The sequence below is a fragment of the Athene cunicularia genome (genome assembly GCF_003259725.1).
Source record: "Athene cunicularia isolate RWA chromosome 2 unlocalized genomic scaffold, athCun1 chr2_part1, whole genome shotgun sequence".
NCBI lineage: Eukaryota > Metazoa > Chordata > Aves > Strigiformes > Strigidae > Athene > Athene cunicularia.
In genome coordinates, this window is record NW_020799095.1 from 107,927,313 (window position 1) to 107,947,618 (window position 20,306).

At 38.7% G+C, this 20,306-nt stretch overlaps 1 protein-coding gene across 3 annotated transcripts in view; it reads right to left on the reverse strand.

Annotated features, from left to right (window-relative positions):
- The window catches only part of NOL4 (nucleolar protein 4), a 179,326-nt gene that overhangs the window by 18,044 nt on the left and 140,976 nt on the right, over positions 1–20,306 (reverse strand). For all 3 annotated transcript variants that reach the window (XM_026842377.1, XM_026842375.1, XM_026842378.1), the window contains one exon: positions 18,559–18,672. In XM_026842377.1, coding sequence (XP_026698178.1) covers positions 18,559–18,672 — 114 coding nt within the window. The remainder of the gene's footprint in view (positions 1–18,558; positions 18,673–20,306) is intronic.

The following is a 20,306-nucleotide window of genomic DNA, read 5'->3' on the forward strand; positions in this document are numbered from 1 at the left end:
TCGTGCGGAGAAGCATCTGCTGGGGTAAGCAGCCATCATCGTCTGGATGGAGCAAGGTGTTTGAAGGAGGATGAGCCACAGGATTCCTGGCAGGGCCCAGAAGGTGGCCCCTTCTTAGATGCCTGGAGATCACTGCTATTTCCCTGCCCACGACACACCTTGTGGTCTGTCTCTTCAAACTCATACCATAGTGTCTCTTCAGAATCCCTGACTCCTCATCCCATCCTCCTTGCTTCTCCAGTTTCATCTTCAACCCTCTATCTCAGTTTCAGTCTTCTTGCCTAGCAAATCCTAAACTCTGCTTCCCAAACAAGTGTCTTGAGGCCTGATACCTGAGCAGCTTCAGCAACATAAGCTCTTTCATTTCCTAATTTATATTTAAGCAGTGTCACATCCACTGATGGTCCAATCTGAGATTTTCTTTTCCTTCTCAGATTCCTGTCAGTCTCCTAATCCCCCAAAATCCTGTCCCACAGGGAGAAAAGCCAGGTTCCACAATTAGCCAGGGCAGCTCCTGTTTCAAACCCACATTATTTTTCGCTAGTAATAGATGATATTCTTTCACTACTAGTTCTTTAATTCACCTGACCAGTTTCCTTCTCACTGCCAGCCTCCACTTGTGGGAATTAAGAATTGGTAGCTAGAAAAATGTAAACTGAGTTTAAGGTTACAAGAATGATTGTGGATAACTGAGGCAACATTATGAAACACCGTGTTGCGAGCGTGAGAAACAGCAGGTTGGAACACCACCTGCAGAGCGCATGGTGAGCATGTGAGTAGTAAACAGACAAAATCTGAAGGTCAGTGGATGTAGAGGTAGAAATGAATCTATGTAAACAAGTAGCAATAAATTGGGAGCGTGCATACAGTGTGGCAGCATTTGCTCTTGGCAATGGTCCCCCTTCAATGAACTGATGTGAGTTTGTCATTATTCTGCACGTCGCCCAGATCCTGGCTGGTCCAATACCAACATCAGCTACTCACTTTCTCATCCAACCCCATCTCATAATCTCACTTTCCCTTCATCCCTTGTTATCTCTGCTCCTGCCATGGTCCACAACCCCAACACTCCTCCCTTCCTTTCTGCTCTGCACTGAGATCAGATTCCTAGCCACACCCACTGAAATTTTAATAATCTGGGAATTTAGCAGCTAAAATGTTTTGAGAATGTAAGCATGTGCATCCAGTGTCACATCCTTAGCATAAGGGACACCACTACATTGTCAAGATCAAACACAGAGACTTTTTTTTTTTTACTTTTTTTTTTTTTAAGGAATGGCAATACACTTAAGGATCAAACTACCCTTACAGGACAACATTTTCCTCATCCTTGAAAGTGACTCAAGTTGTCTCTGAAACAGAGTTCAACAGATGGAAGACACACAGAACAGTAAATGTAATCCCTGGGGGCTGAAGGTCATGAAGTTAATCACCAAACTGCCTAACTAGTATTATAATGGGAATCGTCACGTAATCTTAATAAATGATGATACCACCAAATGCTTTGATGACATACATTGTTTGGACAGAACACTGGATCTTTTATTAGCTTTAATTACATTAAATTAATTCTCTAGTGTTTGACCTATCTTTTAATTTTATGACCAATATCCTGGAAGCCTAGACAGCTAAATGTCACAGGTAGGGTAAATTTTCCTTTAACGTTGCAGTAAGGCAGTTGAGTCAGTGTGCTTAGCAATGGTGGAAACAGTATTTCTGCAAATGATAAATGTGAGTTTTCTCTTTAGTTTTGATTTCCATCACACATTCTATCTCCCCTCTCCAGTTGCTACGATTTGTGTTGGGATTACTACTCACTAAATAAAACCTGGTCAAGACTAGGGAGATCTGAACAAAACAAAATAGACCTACATAATTCACTGAATTTGAAATCCAAATGAAGATTCACAGTAGTCTTTTGTATTGGATGACCTTCATATATAAAATACTGAATACTTATAGTCCTTTAAAAGGACAACAGCTTTTAATATTGTAGAAGGTGCTCTTACAGCTGTGATCTAAGCATGGAGGCAAGGTAAGTTCTGTAGAAAAAGGTAACACCTTTGACAGTCCCGTAGTCTGTTGTCCAAAATCATCAGGACAGATAGATTTGAAAAATAATTGCACCTCTGGATAGACTCCTTATCCTTTAAGTTTAGTTGTCCTTCATAAACAGCATTCCAGGTCTTTGTCAGAGGATAGGACACTAGAATTATGAATGAAGTCTACGCACAACCAGCAGAAAGTCCCCCGAGGTTTTCCCCAGAAGTACTAAGAGTGAATTTGAGTAAGCTGGCTAAAATAAAACATGAAGCCAAGTTCAAATAATGTCACAGAACTCATGCCAAGTATTTTTTAGATTAGGAAGTGATAATTCAGGGGTGGGCTTAGCTGTGAAATCAAGAGGGCTATAATTGCTGTACTCAGGCATGCACAGTATTTCTGCTCTTGTAAGGACAGCTGGGGGACTGCACAGGTTTCGATTTCCCACCCTCTGTTATCAGACCTAGACCATGTTTTTCTCTACCACTCCCTCTGCATTATTTTCTTCACTTTTACTTACTTAAATCAAGTATGAAAAAAAATGAGAAAACCTGTTCATGTGTGACATACTACTCAATTTGTAGCTCAGTTGGAGCTGGGTATTCCATCTAAGATGAACATTTGTGCTTTAGCTGCAAGTCTATCATCTCATCATTACGTGGAGAGACATCAGTCTCAGTTTAGAGTTTTCTGGCTCCTGCACAGAGAAGCAGCGGACAGGGTAAGCAGCCATTTTCATCTTCATGGAGCAGGGCATTTAAAGGAAGATAAGCCATGGGATTCTATGTTCCCATTGCAGGGTCTGGAAGGTGTCCCCTTCTTAAACACCTAGAGATTGTTGCCTTTCTCTTGCCTGTAACTCAGTAGTGCATACCCTGTATCCCACACTCCTTGTTTCCATCTATCGTCTCATCATTACATGAAGACCACATCAGTCTCAGCATAGAATTTTCTGGCATAGACATAACATTATACAACAAAGTGCTCCTAGAATGCAGATACAACCATATTGAACATATTACTGCCAGACATCCAGGTATTAATGATGATTTTGCTGTGAAGCCCAGTTTCAAAATGTTTTTCATATTTTAGATAAAAAACTATAAACACAATTTTTTAGATGGTGAGAAAATATTGATATACTCTAACTGAGCTAAACCAGGTGTAATACAGAGTCTAGTTAGGCATCTGAACTCCCTGTAATGCCAATGGTGATGTAGGAACTTGAAGAGTGTCTATCAAAATGTTAAGTTGGCTGCCAAAAGTTCAAGGACCTCCAAACTGTCCTCCTGACACAGGGTACAGAGCCAAGAAAAGAAAGCACCATGCTTCAGTTTCAGATTAGAAGGGTAATAGGTTCCTTTTGCTTTCAGGTTATTAACACTGAAATGAACTGCCAGCATCAGTGGTGTCACCAGTCATCAAAAATGACACGAGCCAGTGTTCAACAAGAAATGAAAGCATAAGACTGACATGGGAAAAGAAAAAGATGAAAACAAAAAGGTGCTATTGTGTAGAAGAGAGAAAACTGAACCTCAGTCTTCAGCATTTCTGATAGAATGACACATTATTTATACTCTGGAATAGGTACATTAACATTAAATAAAATGCTAGTGTTTTCACATTGCAGTGTCAGAGTCCTGTTTTTTCACCACTGCCACTTCATCTGCAGAACAGAAAACTTTTCTGGAAGAGGTATTTGTATGGCTGTTGCAAGGAGTTGTCAAGAGAATCACTTTTGTTGGAGCAATAGCAAAGCAGAGGGATCATTTTTCATAGCCTCTCAGCTTTAGCCAGTTCACTGTGATACCAGACGAGCAACATGAGCTTTCAGAGGTCACTAGTGTTGCTGGTTGAGCATGGACACATGGATGAGCTTTTCCTACAGTTTAGATAACTGTGATGAACAGTCACTGGAGAAAGAGAAACTGAGTTATTCTAAAGGACCATGTCTCTATTCAAATGGAAAAGGATAGCATCTATCTTTTTCTGTGGTGCTTGAGATAAACTTACTGTTCTTTAGTGAGGTTCTAGATAGCTGGTTTTTGAATGTTCTTTCCCTGGTGTGCTTTTTTCCATGAGGGACAGAGGAATGTTAAAAAGTGTAACTCAGTGTAGCAATCACATCTGAGGTGGACTAATGATGAAAAGGATCCTGCAGGTTAAATTTCTCTACAGCTCCTGTTCTTGTCTTAGGTTGTAGTTATCACCCTTCATAAGCTATTTCATAAGCTATATTGGACATGGTCATGGCCTTTATTTTTCCAGAGAATTTTAATGTATGAAAAAATTTAGTTAGCTAATGGTTTCACCACTATTAAAGTTGGCTCAACATACAGGACAGGTGCATAGTGCAAGACCGCACAGGGCACTGCAGTGTATGCACAGCAGCGACGTCCTCAGTGCAATCTTAAATAATGTGTCCAGTGATGGCCAGCACCAGATTACAAAAAGCTGCAGGCATGTAAGAGGCAGAACTGGACCTGGTTTGAATACATAAACTGTGCCAGTGTCTTTGAGTTTTGGCAAAATTCCTAAGTGCTCACGGTGTATTTTACAAAATACACGTGACAATTCCCATGGTGAAAGTGGTAGAAATCCAAAGGGACATAGGTGCCATGCAAAAAGCAGAAAAGTCTTCCAGGCCACCATTTTCTGCTTTGCTGAGGAACACCGGAGGAGAGGAGGCAGGTAGAACTTTTATTCCTCCCCGCTGTACCAGCAAAAAGAAGAGATTTGTTATGGCCCAGGCCTCATAGAAAATTTCTTCCTCTCAGGACAGGCAGAAAAAAAAAGGCAGATTTTTACTCTGACCTAAAGAAGAGCACAGTATGGCCCTTGTCTTGGGCCTTATGATAAATTACTGATTTAGGCTTTGTTTCAGTAGCCAGTCTTGAGAATCTCCACCTCCTCTATTTGCACCTCCCCACCCACTCTCAGCCAACATTTTTCTTCAAAGGAAAGCCAGTTTCCCTTGGGAAACAGCATCACTGACTCCTTCAGCCTGCCACAGAGGGTGGGACCAGAGAGAATATCGAAGGATTCTTTGTTTTGCTGTACCACCTCCATAGATCACAGAAATCATAGAATGGTTTGGGTTGGAAGGGACCATATAGATCATCTAGTTCCAACCCCCTGCCTTGGGCAGGGCCACCTTCCACTAGATCCGGTTGCTCAAAGTCCCGTCCAACCTGGCCTTGAACACTGTCGGGGAGGGGACAGCCACAGCCTCTCTGGGCAACCTGTTCTAGTGTTTCACACCCTCACAGTAAAGAATTTATTCCTTATATCTAATTATAAATCTTTCCTCTTTCAGTTTAAAACCATTACCCCTTGTCCTATCACTACACTCCCTGATGAAGAGTCCCTCCCCATCTTTCCTGTATGTCCCTTTTAAGTACTGGAAGGCTGCAATAAGGTCTCCCCAGAGCCTTCTCTTCTCCAGGCTGAACCCCAACTCTCTCAGCCTGTCCTCATAGGGGACAGACCCCTGATCATCTTTGTGGCCTCTTCTGGACCAGCCTGAACAGGTCCATGCCTTTCTTATGCTGGGGGCCCCATAGCTGAACAAAAAACTCCAGGTGGGAGTCTCACAAGAGTGGAGTAGAGGGCGAGAATCCCCTCTCTTGACCTGCTGGCCACACTTCTCTTGATGCAGCCCAGGACGCAGGTGGCTTTCTGAGCTGTGAGAGCACATTGCTGGGTCATAGCCAGTTTTTGATCCACCAATACCCCCAAGTCTTTCTCCACAGGGCTGCTCTCAATCCACTCCTTGCCCAGCCTGTGTCTGTGCTTGAGATTGCCCTGACCCATGTGCAGGACCTTGCCCTTGGCTTTGTTGAACTTCATGAGGTTTGCACAAGTCCACCTCTCAAGCCTGTCCAGGTTGCTCTGGATGTCATCCCTTCCCTCCAGCGTGTTGACCGCACCACTCAGCTTAAGATAGCTCAAAGCACAGGACCTTGCTTGCTAAGCCTATTCCTAACAGAGCTCATTTGGTACATGCCTGATCCCAAAAGTGAAGCACTGCATAATGAACTCCAGAGCCTAGGATGCTCCAGCTGAAATCAGATTAGCTGAAAATCTGAAGAAAATAAAGGTTAAAAACTTCAGTGGAAATGAAGTACAGGTTATGTCATATTTATTCTTTTGTTGTTGCATATCCCCTCTAGTCTTTTCAAACCCAGTTCCTTTGCAGAGGCCAGCACCTTGCAGAAGAACATGGCTACTGATCATTTTTGCTGCTTCCTCACTGACAGGCAGTACAAATGGACGAGTCTGAATATCTGACCTTTCTTCCAAACAGAAACAATATAAACCACAAGAAAACAATGTCATCTTTTCCCATCCCAAGAGCAGTTTTGCCTGCAGGTAATGGTGCTGAATGAATCAACGTGTTACTGAATCTGATGCATGATGACAAAGGCGTAGCAGTACTTACTACTGAACTAGAAGGATGCAAAGCGGGAGAAATTCCTCCTTCACGGTGTATTCCTCTCATTCAGAACAAGCCTTGATATGCCTCTGGCAGCTCCACTTTTATGATCACAATCAAGCATTTTTCTCTTCATTTCTCATACTTATGTGTACTGGTCCTCAAGAAATTATCTTAGTGAAACATTCCTATAGGGAGAGACGTTTCTGTTCCTGCTTGCCAACATGACATTTTTAGTGACTGTGATGGGCAACACTTTCAGCTGGGATAGATCAGCATTACTCCATTCAGTGCAGGAGGACTGTGGCACCAGAGCACCAACAGAGAAAATTTTTAAACTCATGAATCAAATGTTTAGAGAGCATGCAGGGGAAAGTGTGTGGGAGTACTGGAGCAATGCTTGTGCTAGCTTTGTAGATTTATTACTACAATATCATCACGGTCAACATAATTAAACCTCCCACTATAGGTCTCTTCGTCTACTGCATTACAACTGGTATCACTCCCACCACTGAATGTGTATTTTCTTGACACAGTCCAGCCTTCCATACACCTGCTAGCTCTGGAGTATGGAGATGCAACTACTGAAAAAGGCTTTATTGGAAAACTGTGGGGTATAATTTGGACTTTTGAGATCTTCCTCCTACTTCTCTTCTGCCCTGAACTTTCTTTTAATATTATGTATATTGGAGTGTGTGGCAGGGGGAATGGAGAAAAGCACCTTACATTAGATTCTAAATGAAATACTTCATTTAGAAACAGAAGATGACAGCCTAGATATGAAGCATTTGAGGTTAGTGTTGAATTAACTTCCTCAAGTTTCAACTAATTAAAAATGTCTCTGTGTTCTTGTTTGAAAAAGAAAAAAAAAAAAAACACACTTGGAGATTCCAGCATATTGCCATATTTATAGTATTGTGTACCTTCCACAGGTAAATTCTAGTGGGAGTTATAGATAGCTGTCTTTTACAAAAACAATTTTCTTGTCTGTTAGAAAGTGAGCAATTATCTTTTTGCATGCACTTAATGACTGGTTCTTGTTTTCAAAAGTAGGTTCAGATATTTTAAAGATATTTTGCCCTGTCTTTGAGACATCTGATTGCTAGTTATTTCATTTCAAATGTGTTAAAACTTGAACTGCATGTTTGTGAAAACCAAAGTTCTTTCTATGAATTCAATGCAGGATGTCTGGTTTTCTGCTTTTGAACACTGCCTCAGGTACAACTTGACTTTTATGGTTTTAAAAGAAAAAAGAAAAAATCTTTTAAAAATAAAAGTTTGTGGGTTTTTTTTTAATGTGACCTCACCACCCTGCCTCAAACTATTTAGTAGAAAGAAAATGTTTTGCTACTGAAGAAGACCTGCTCTAAATTTTTGACAGAAGTTGGTGCACATCCTTTAACTTCAGTATTTTAAAAGATTCAGTAGATAAGAAGTGATGCTTTGGGGTATGGCCTTTTGATTCCACAATCAACAAACCAGAGTGGCATAAGCCATTGGAAAAACAAAGAAATGAACTTTGACTGGCCTTTGAAGGATGTACTTTCTTATTTGCTTCATTAATGGAGACAGTAAACCTGAAGCTTAATATGAAATACCATGAGTAACAAGCATGAAATTTGTGCACTGCAGTGCAAATCTATTCCCCAAATATTCTCATTTCAGGGGAGGATTCTTCTGGCATGATGCCTGGGCTGCTGGCCACAGCCTGCTTGGCTGCCTTGCCCTGTGCCTAGCCTCTTTAGCAGCTGGTGCTGCTCCCAGGCAATGCACTCAGCTCCTGCTCCCACAGCTTATTATATATTTTTTTTTTTTTCTTAGAAAAATATGTTTCTAAATTTAGTTTAGGGACTTCAAGACAGTTGTTGAATCACAAACATGTTCCGGCTACCAAACATAAGCAGTCTGTATTCATTTCTACATATATTTTCTGTGTGGTGAACTGCACTGTTCTAACTGAGGAATATATCTGAATCCATTGTGCAACTGATGCTTCGAATTTAGGAGTAATTTATGATTGTTTAAAGCTTTCTACCTCTAGTAATTCATTAACCAAAACCAAAATACACTGCTCTTGAAAAATAAGAAGTTGCACATGCATAGTGGGTTTGCATTGATTTCATTAAACTGGCTCAAACTCTGCATGACAACAGGGATTTACTTGCCAGAAATATTCCCTGCCTGTGATGTAGGCAGGAGGATGTGTGCAATGAAGTTGATAGCTAAACACAGGAAAGGAAAACCAAAATCATGTTTTTAACATACTTGCCTCTGTGCTAGAAACATGTGAAGGCAAGAAAATTCTTCATATTCAATATCTTCTTGCCATATGAAAGGGAGGGATAAGTAAAAAGCTCTTTATTCCTGGCTTTCAACATGGGAACAGGAAGAACAAAAGCCCTGACTTCAAAACCTCCATCTTTGGGCCTGAGGAGAAAACTTTTATACCTACATTTTGACCAGCCTTTCCTCTTCTGCTTCCTTGACAGGAGATGGATATTGAAGACACAGAGAAGAAGGTTATTCTGGTCCCTGTTTATTTTCATTCCACTTATGACAGGAAGGGGGATAAGGTTGTTTAAAAGTTCCTGTCCAAGAAACAACCTGACACTCCATCTTTGAGTCTTCATTTTTATCAACCTCCAGAACAGAAAACTTACACTGGCATCAATTTTACTTAACAATCAAGATCTTATTGCAGCTCAGGGTGTTCAAAGTGTTCTCTGAAATCAGCAGCTTGAAATTCAACCATATATACTCAGCACGAAGAGCCTGGAAAAATAAAGCATTTTCTAATTTAACGATCTCTCTGTTGAGGTGAAAAATTAGCTGCTCACCTTAGGGCCTCACTGTAAATCCAAAGCATGAAATCACTTGCAATTGCATGCCTTGCACATTATTCCTTTCCAATACATGTGGCAAATTTAATGTCGGTTGGGCTGGAGCGTGGAGGGAGGGGGGTTGCCCTGTGATATCAGCAGTCCCTTCCAGCTGCATCTGCTAATGACAGAACCCTATCCAGCACTGCTGAAATCAGGAATTTTGCCACTGCCTTGAAAGGCAGCAGGATTTAAAATTACAATGCATACCGCTTATTTTCTTCCCCTTGACAATATGGACAGTGCATTCTGGGTAGAAAGCTAAGTTTCCCAATACTAGTACATAATTTGATCTCTTGACAATAATCCACATGCAGCTAAACGGTGCCTGCATAACATTTTGTGCCTCAGTGGTTAAAGCATATCATTTAGAACCACAAAAGCAAACGAAAGACCAACTCAGAAGTAAAATAATCATTAGGTCGAGAAATGATGGAAATGAACAAGGCCTGAAATGCAAACTAGCATGTGGATATCCAAGGACGTTACAGTCGTCTTAGTGATCATTTTGAACACAGATAAAAAACGGATAAAGTACTGAAGTACAGAAATCACTCTGAACCCTATTAAATACCAAATCACAAAGAGATGTCTGAATACAAAAAGCTATTATTAATAAAGCTTCTGTAGTGTAAGAGGCGTTGAGCTCTTTGAAAGTTAAAGTGACTTTTGCCTCCTGTGGTTTTTGGGATACCATTTTCTATTTGTTTGCTTTATGTTAAGTGAACTATCTGCTTCCCTTTGCTCTTTTCTATTATCTAAGACTCCATAAGCCTCCTATTCTGAAGTAAAAATCACTCTGAGCTGGAATTTTTCAGGTCGTATGTAAATATACAGCAGAGCAAGGACGTTGCCCCATCCCTCCGTACTGGTGCCACTTGTGGTCAGCATAGATGAAGTGCCTTTTCTTTCCCATCCTCTACAGTAAATTAGGCTTTGTGAAACCCAAGAAGAAGGGAACTCCTGATGCTTTCTCCTCCACCTCTAACAAGGATGTATAGTTGGTGTGCTTTTCCTGTGTATTGAATAGCTGTGGCAAGGACTCCATTTCCTTGAAACAAACCCATTTTTCTGTGCTCTCTCTGAATTTGCAGCCTTCTGTCACAGAAGCACTGCCTTATCAGGGCATTCTCCAGCGTCCAGTGGGACATATTTTTGCATATTTCCTTTTTCTGTAACCAATATTGTCCAAGTCTGCCCTTGATACAAAATCAGACAATACAAGTAACAGAAGAAAGAGAGCATTTAAGATACCCTACAATTTGTTCCTTCCTGCTGGCAGCTGCAGTACGCATTGATCAGGAAGGAGAACAACAACATACATACGGGGACACAAATATATATCCTTCTTCCTTCTTTCCTGCTGTCTGAAGAGTAATACAAAAAATACCTGCTCAGGGTCAAGATTCAGAAGCTGTGCATTAGTGGCAAAGCTGAAACACAAATTCTCTGTCCTCAAAATATAAAGGTTTTAAGGTCTCTTCCCCCTCACTGCTGAAAGCCAGATACAGTGATCCTGCAGTGGAGGTCCATGCCCTCAATGCAATTCAGATTTTTAATTAGTTTCTTCCAAAACAGTTTTACAATTACCTGTAATTTGTCCATCAGTAATTTCCTTCCTTCTTATTCGAGACACAAACTGCTCCTGGTCTGCAACAGCCAGACATTTTCTTTTTTTTGTTAACAAAACTGTGCTTGAAGAGTCTTTCATTAGGTCAACCCCCTAGTTACATGCAGAGAAATAGCACCAGAAATTGTATGGGGGCAGATCATTAACATCTCCTTACAAACCTCAATTTCTTTAAAAACGAACATTTAGGAATTAGATATAAATGGAAGGAAACACAGTAGTGGTGATTTCCAAGTGGCAGTACATGTGCACTTTTATTAATATTCAGATGTATGCATTAGCACAGAACCTGTACCCAGTCTGCAACCAGCACTTGTATCAAGCTGCTCTATTCAGGTTGCTGCTATGACAACTATCCAGAGGCAAATGTCAGGTCAGCTCCCAGCATATGTGTCTAGGCCATAATTGCTTTGTCAGAAACCTAATAGCCACCTACTCTTACTCCTCTAACAGCTAAAAGCAATATTGTTAAAATTACTAAATATTGCAATATTCTTAACACCCTATTCATATGCTACTAAAGCACTGAAAACTTTACATTTGCCTTCCTTTTATCCCCCAAACTAGAATAGGGGTGAAGAATGTGTTTAAAGTGACTATTAGCAAATTTATGTTCATTTATGTTTCAGTGTAAACATGGGATCATTAAACTTTCTCTTCCTTGGGGTTTAGATATTATCTCTCACTCCACCATGATGATTATTGATATTTAATTTGCCTGGTTACAAAACACAGCATGGAAAAAATTATAACTGTCATCTTGATGAGAGGTTTCTTAAAAACTGCATTCAGTGTTTATCATAAAGAACTGCTTCCTAGCATCATAGTGCATGATAGTCTGTGCACACTGTGTGGACTTGCTCTTATCAATTTGAAAAGCTCAAATAATCAAAGATTTTTTTTTTTTTTTTTACTTTTAGCTTTTATTATTAAAGAAACTGGTGGCTTTCACAAGACTCAGAAATGTAACCCACACATTTATCCTAATCTTATTTATCCTAATATTACATCATATCTTTTAACCTTACGATTAAAAAAGATATTTAACATTTCTATTGAGGGAACTTATATTGAGATGCCTAGCAGAGAGTAAAGTAATTGAAGCAGAGATAGAGATGAAGTAATACTCTTGCAACTTCAAAGTTGTCTTGCATCCATCTCCAAATATGAGCTCATGTGAGGAATTAATGTAAGTCTGCATATAACTGGTTTGTTCAGTGAAAGGGAAATTGTCTCCCATGTGCACTTGGAGATTAACAGATATCCTAATAGCTTAATTGTATTATCTTCCATTTGCCTTGTAGATAGTGGTAAAAATTAGTTGAATTAAGTCAAACTAAAGAAATTATTAATTTTACAAGAAAAGTACTATTCTGATGTCTGTGCAGTGAAGGCATGAGGACACCTTTGTCAGGCTATAAAGTTCTATGACTTATTTTCACCTAGTCTCTGGAATGAAAATAAACTGTACTCTTTAAATTCCCATTTTAAAAAAATGAAAATGCAGAAAACATTTTCCTTATCATGTATATTCTATGAAATATTGACTGACAAGAACTCTGTGAAGAGCCTACTGATTTAAAAAAAAAAACAGCTCTGCCTGAGAAATGCCTTTGTTAGGACGGGAGATATGTAAGAGAACTTTAATTTTCTTCTTAACTACAAAAGAAGCATACATTGCATGTCTGATTACTTGGATGAAAGGAAGTGTATGTATCTCACTCCTCTGGTTGACCAGAAAGCTCTGCATGCTATGGTAGCCCTTCCATGACATTATTCACTGAAATAGAGGTCAAATTGCTAAAATAACATGGACTGAATACAGAAGAGAATCCAGTCCACTGGCTTCACAGTCCTATTTGACCACTATTGTCCTATCCACAAATATAAATATTCTCAGAGGTCCAGATTCCTAACTGGTACAAATCAACATGGTGCAAATGAAGCTAGATCAATTTTCTAAATGATCTGGTTGATTATACAGGACATGTCCATAAAAAAGTTCATACACTTCTACAGACATACTATTCTATGATTCAGTTCTTCTCCTGCTTTCCCATTATTTATCCTTCTTGCTTGCTCCCAGGTGCTGACATTTTGTCTTGATGGCCAAAGACTTCTTATTTCAATTAGAAGAAAAATGCTTAGTCATTAAGTTTACATCATGATAGCATGTAAAAAGAATTAATTCTAAAAAACAAAACAATGAAACAAAAGGCAGCTGTTATTAAAAAATATACTTGTGTCCAAATAAAGGTAAAGGCAATTTTTTCCTAGTATCATTCTTAACTTGCTTTTCCAAAGGAAGATTTCACCTTTTCATCTTCCTTAGGAAAAATAAAGAGGCAGGTCCTGTCACACACTGATTTATATAAACTATTATTTCCTCTTAGATCTTCCCTTGAAGATTTTTCATAGGTCTTTTTGATTTCAGACAGGACAGTAACAAGACTAATCCACCTCCACTTTCCACAGAGTACCATAGCCCAACACTGGTCCAGGCTGTTTTATGATGAGGTTTTATAAAATCTACACCACACACATACCTGTTCTGAAAAAGCAAAGACTGGTAACCATTAAAAAATGGTTAACCTCTTAAAACAAAACTTCCATTTCCGTGATCGACAACAAGTAGAGCCGCAGAGCCGAGGCCTCTACAGCAGCAGCCCACAAAACAGGCATCCCAACCTCTGTTCACTGCCCCAGACAGTAACGAGAGGATGATTTTTTCCAGATTTTTCTACTTATTTAGCCATTCGTATTTTGCCCAACCAGGAGACCATTTGGTTTGTGGAGGACACAACAAAAGAAGTCATCCTGTTCACCATACATAATGAATGCATGTAAAAAAAGGCTGTATTTTAGCTCTGTTTAATTTGTTTCATAACTGTCTTGTTGACAGTAGTCCAGAACTTCCACATCAGTGCAACTGCTTCACATTGAATATTGCTAGAGATATAATTTTCCCAGGATACCATCACAAGATATCACTCAGAAGCACAGGAAATCTTAAGGATTCAGATAATGCCTCTCCTATCTTCGACTGAAGCAAGTCATGAAGGTCAATCCAATTATTGTTTCTGTATTTTTTATCAGCTGTGATGAAAAAAGTCCTCAAAATTCAAAATTGGAGTTACTCTTTTTCAGTATCCAGACTCAGCAGAGATGATTTGGAGAGCAAGACAAAAGCTCTGCATTGCCTCTTTACCCACTGCCTGATCTGGTCTGAGGAAGATCAACCAAATCTAGCCCTGTGACATGAGCATTACACTGTTTGGCAGTAGTATCAGTAAACCTATACAATTTCAATACATAAATCTATAAAATTTGTGCAAGGGAATAAATTATTTTTACTACCAGGCAAAGTTAAAAAGTATAAGAGACAGAACTCTTCAGTCAGGTAACAGGTATCAAATACATAACTTCTCAGCACTTAAGCTACTGCCCAACCAACAGAGCTTGATCTCAAGATAATGAAAATGCCCTGAAGCTAAAGAGAGCACTTGAGTAACATCTAACACAGTCAGACAGCCAAACCATTATAGTCCAAACTACCATGACCTAGTAAACACATTTATATTCCTTACAGAGAAGTCTCAGAAACTGACAATGCTTTTACTGTTGTGGTTTTAAAAACTATGGGAAGTTACTAGTTTCCTGACAGGCAAGATCACATTGATATTCCCATTATGAAATAAATTCATTGCCATAAAAGAAACAAATTTTAAAAATAAGTAATTGATGCCAGTGAGACCAGTTATCATTAACTTATTTTTTAAATTGGAATTTTGAGGGCAGAAATTTTCAGCCTTGAGTTAGGAAATACAAAGATCACATAAGTGGAATTTAAGGCATACAGGTAGAAGGATGGATTCTTTCTATCAGACTTAACAATATTTGGAGCAAGTGCAGAGGAGGGCAACAAAGCTGGTGAAGGGCCTGGAGAACAAATCCTAGGAAGACAGATTGAGGGAGCTGGGACTGTTCAGTTTGAGGAAGAGAAGGCTGAGGGGAGACCTCATCACTCTCTACAGCTACCTGAAAGGACATTGTAGAGAGGCTGGTACTGGTGCCTTCTCACAGGCGATTAGTGACAGACAAGGGGGAACGGCTTTAAACTGCAACAGGGGAGGTTTAGACTGGACATTAGGAAAAAAAAATTCACAGAGAGAGTGGTCAGATGGTGGAATAGGCTGCCCAGGGATGTGGTGGAGTCACCATCCCTGGATGTGTTTAAGGGTCGTTTAGATGAGATGTTGGGGGATATGGTGTAGGGGAGAACTTTGTAGAGTGAGGCTGATGGTTTGACTTGATGATCCCAAGGGTCTTTTCCAACCTGATTGATTCTGTGATTCTATGAATAACCTGAGACCAGGGCTATATTAAGCACTTCAGTTGTCAGAAATGTTTCTAGAAAGACATTCATAAGGTGCAGAATTTGTGTGTGTGCAGACACACACACACTTTGGAGAGGTTTCTTCTGAAGAGATAATAAATCTGTGCACAGGATTATAGGTATGTAAAACCAACCCTTCATGGTTAATACCTGTGAAAGAAACAGCTAATACTCATGAGTATAGCCAATACTTTATCTGTTCAAAAGAAAAAATTAGCTCTTAGAAGTTTCCATAGTTTTGACTTTTAAGCTGGTTTTTTTTGCTGAGCAATAATTGAGATGTTTTTTTCACCAAACCACTGCTAATATTAACACTGTAGGCAAAAACATAATTAGTTTGGAAATTCATATTATTTTACTGAAGTACAGACTTCCATTAGGGACATAGAGGCAACATGCTCAGAACTTCCCGCTCAGGGATCATGTGGTGCCAGAGACAGAAGGAGAAATGGAGAAGAGGAAAAAGCATACACAAGACAAGAAAAGGAGTTCAAGGAGCTGCTGAAGTTTTGTCTTAGCTTCAGGATTGGGTATAACGGTGTGTTCTTAATACATTCATGTTTTATGGGTAATATTCTAAAAAAAGGTGGTGGTGGGGATGCAAATTACATCTCACTTTGAGGGAGACCACCCCTCTGGAGAATAAAAGGCAAAGCTTCACTGTGCTGCGTGGAAGAATAAAGCACCTTTAATGCAATGCTTCCAGTCAGCTCTAAGGAGAAGTGATCAATGAGTGCTCTTACCAGATCCTCTTAACAATCTACTTTCCAGGACTGTCTAATGCTTGTCCTCCATCGGTCTCTTGATATATTTTATGAAGTGGTAATTTTCATTATCCAAATCTTATTTCCACTTTCCTCCTCCCAAATTTCCACTGAAAGCCTGAGTCCACTCATCGGTATAATGCCCAATTTTGAAAATTTATGTTTAAAAAGGAAAACTAGAGACATGCTAACAAGAAAACAAGGCTGCTTTTTTTTTTTTTTTTTTAGAGCGATGGAAAACTAAAAACAACATGCTGAACTGAATGCTTTCAACCTTCTTCTGTTTAAGAAAAAAAAAATGCAATGAAAATATTTCATTTTGGATATATGTAAGAAAAATGAAGGAAATTTAAAAGTAAGTAAAAGGAAGAAATAGGAAGAGGAGAAGGACAGAACCCTTTTACCTATAAGGCACTCTCACTGGTTGTGAAGATACAGGTCCACATCCCACCTCAGCATAAGAACTGAGCACAGCAGTGTGTGTTGAATACCCCACTCAGAAATATTCTGGAATGCGTTGCTCTCAGTCTATTTTGCTAATGCTATTTAATAAATAATTAAGTTTCAACGGAACTGGAGCTAGAACCAAGGTTTTCTGCTCTAATGACTTAACTATTTCACCCTGCTGGGTAAATTTCTCACTATAAGTTTTATGGAGCTACCTAACACACATTCCTATATTTTTTTCCAGCCAAAACTATTCAGCAAATCTATCCTGAATTCACAAATAGTTTTGCAAGCACCAAAGCTACATCAGCTCAGCTAATTTACTGCTTGCTGAATCAAATGGCTGGTGCTATTTGCAACTGTCTCCACAGTGTTCCCAGAACTCACTGCCAAAAAGAGGGCAGAGCTGAAGGAAGCATAATCCAACACCTGTTCTTTGTAGGCAGCTTTGCTACTTTAACATCACGATTGTAATTAAAGTGATCAGTTTGGAGCCATTATGCCTACAGATTTTTAATTCTGTAATGAAAAGTAAAGAAATACCTTTCCTCTCAACAAGAACTGTTCCCAAATCCTTCTGTGATAGTAATACCACAAATAAAAGAAAAAAAAAAATAGGCTTTTAAAATTCTGTCTACAGTTTTAAAAATGTTTTTGTTTCAACGGGTCTCTGGTTCCCTTGAGAGTATTACGGGATTCTCATTTAAATCACTCGAGCACACTGCCTCACTCTGGCTGGACCAAGGAACTGAGCCACTAGTTTTGTGCAATGAAAAGTAACTGATGTTTGCACAAGTCTTTTCTAGTTCTTGGCGTAAGCACATCGACTTTGTAGCTTCTTTTAAAAAAAAAAAAAAAAAAATTGTTACTGAAAAATCAGAGAACAAATGAGAGAATATAAATCTGCAGAATCTTAATGAGCTTTACTTCTAAACTGAGCCATACTCAACATTACAGTGCTTTGACATTCCATGTTATTTGCAAATTTTAAGGGAATATACCATCATAATGAAAATATTAGCCAAAAATGTAATAGTAAAAAGAAATAGCAATATCTACTCCCAGATGCTGAACTATCAGTGTTCCAGGGATAGTAGTAGAAATCCTTTATTCAGTTAGGGCATGATGGAAAGAACTCAATGGACTATGTATGAAAGGAAAATGCTCTTTTACACAAAGTTCATCTGAGCTATTATTGCTAAAATTTGACTTTGTGGTAATCATTAAGAGAAATAAAGCAAACAGTCTCTGCAATAGGATGTTTGACATTCACTGTATCTGTAGAGCAACTAAAACTCTGGGATGAACTACTGGTTTGATTTTAAAAAACAAAGAAAAGATGCAATTCTCAGCAAATTAAAAATAATTAATTCCTGACATGCACTATAATAGGTGGATAATCACACAATAAAAAATAAAATATTGATATAAGCCTTAAAAACTCCCTAATAAGTTAATTGACAGCATTTTGCTATATAACACAATAACTTTTCTGTTTCAGGCAAATACGTATTTTCAGAAACTTACACTATTTCACCTTATATTAACAAATGCATACACATTTTGAAAGATAATATGTGCACAGATAAACAGACTGACTCATGGATACATGCACCATTTCTGTTATTTATGTAAATTATATATGCTGTATGTTCTGTTCCTTTTAATTCTAGTTTGCAGATTACACACTATGCCTTCAAAATCTACAACCATTAAAAAGCAAATATACAGTTTTATCCAGCTACAGATTATAAATATATTAGACACCCTCATTCAGCTTATGTAAATATAGACAAAGACATGCTTGTGTATTCATTTAAAGAACTACGGCTTTTGTATTTTAATTATTCTTGCTAGCAAGAAATATATAAGGGATTGCACCACCCTTCTGCATGGCATCCCATGTAAATGAGTCCAGTGCATTTATAAATATGGATGTGGTAGACCCCCAAACAACACAGTACCTGCTGTCTATCCAACCGCATCCTTTTTGCAGCATTTCTGCTTTCACTCTCACAGGCGGAAGCCAGGATACTCTCTGCAACTGCTGAAGTAAGGTGTGAGGGAATAGGTCGTGACTATGAGAGAAAAAAGAAACACAGAAATTATTTCTAGCATAATCCATGATAACATTTTTCAAAGCACACAATACCATCACCTAGACAGGAAAGTCCACTCATTGAAATGCAGTTTATACCAACAAAACAGGGAAATGGAACTTGTAAAGATGAAAAATGAAACTAGTTAGATGTTAAAGCTGCAGCTGATCCACAGATCCACGAGAAGCCCTTTCCCCCCACAGCTCTATTGTCCAGTGTGTTTAGTCTGGCTCATTAAACTGTACTTTGAACAGATAGTGGCATATTCTCTGCGTTCCAGCAGCACTCTGGCCGTCTGAATCTTGTTAAGAAAACTGAAAGGCTTTTTATCCTGTACAGCATGTGACAGAGATGAGTAGTGGTTTTTTATAGTCATAAAAAAACAAAACAAAAAACCCCAAGTGATAGGGTTGAAACATCACTCAAAACATAACAGATTGTCAGAACATTTCAGAGCAGTCTCAATCTGCAGTATATGAGTATTTGCATTCCTTGCTGCAACATGACTGATGTGATTAAAATGATGTAAAAAAAAAATCTATTTTTCTTTTGATAATGCCAGCCTTCCAACACCACAGATATTTTGTTGTTCAACTAGATATGGTTCATTTTTCCAAGCTGAAACCGCTTATTACTAATTTCATAGCACTTACATGTTTTAGGTTAAAGGTGCAATAAATCCCCCAAAACCAAGGGAACGATAAAATCTTTTTTGTTTCATTGGTTATGAAAGCCAATATGATCTTTCCTACCATTTCATTAAGAAGACTATTTACACACCTCTTTTCTCCTAATTACATGCATAACAAACTTTCTGGAGGATGAAGCTCACAATAAAACTAATCTTCATTAATATACAAAGAGATATCTTGAACTACCGAGAAAATAAAGAAAACGGGGATAATAACACAGATACTGCTAGACATTATAAGTCCATTCCAGAGACTCCACGTTTATTGAATCAGGTTCTGAACTTCTATAAATTTTCAAAGCTTCACTGAACTCAGAAGTACTATATAAATTTATACCTACTGAGGAACTGGCCAAGTGTGTGGGTTTTCTGCTTGAATTTTTTTGCTTGTTGTTGTTTTTTTGGTTGTGTTTTTTGGTTGGGTTTTTCTGAAGAGTTTCCTTCTTACTCTCAAAAGCATAAATATGAACCTTCTATGAAATGTCATGGAGTTTTGGAAGAAAGTTTGGAGTATTTCCATTCAGTTCTTAGACAACCTTAGGACAGATTCATTATATTGGCTCAACTGATTTTATGGGTTTCATACATTCCAGAAACTGAGGAGCCAACCATTACTAATATTACCTTTTTACCTTTAAAAAATTAAAGTCCATTTATTGACTTTGGATGTTCCCTGCAGAATGCCAGGTTTTAATCTGACGTTGTACTTTCTCTAATGCATGGGACTACAGTCTGTCTGGGACCAGAAGCCAAACTAGCTTTTAGAAGTAGACAGGGATTTATAGGTCTCCCTCACTAGTGCAATAGGCTTATTTCTCCCTAGTCATACCTGAACAAGCTCTCTGGCATCAGTGTAACAGCTGTGTAAGAAAGACAATCAGAGGCTGCAATACTACAATAAAATATATTTGCATTGTTTTGA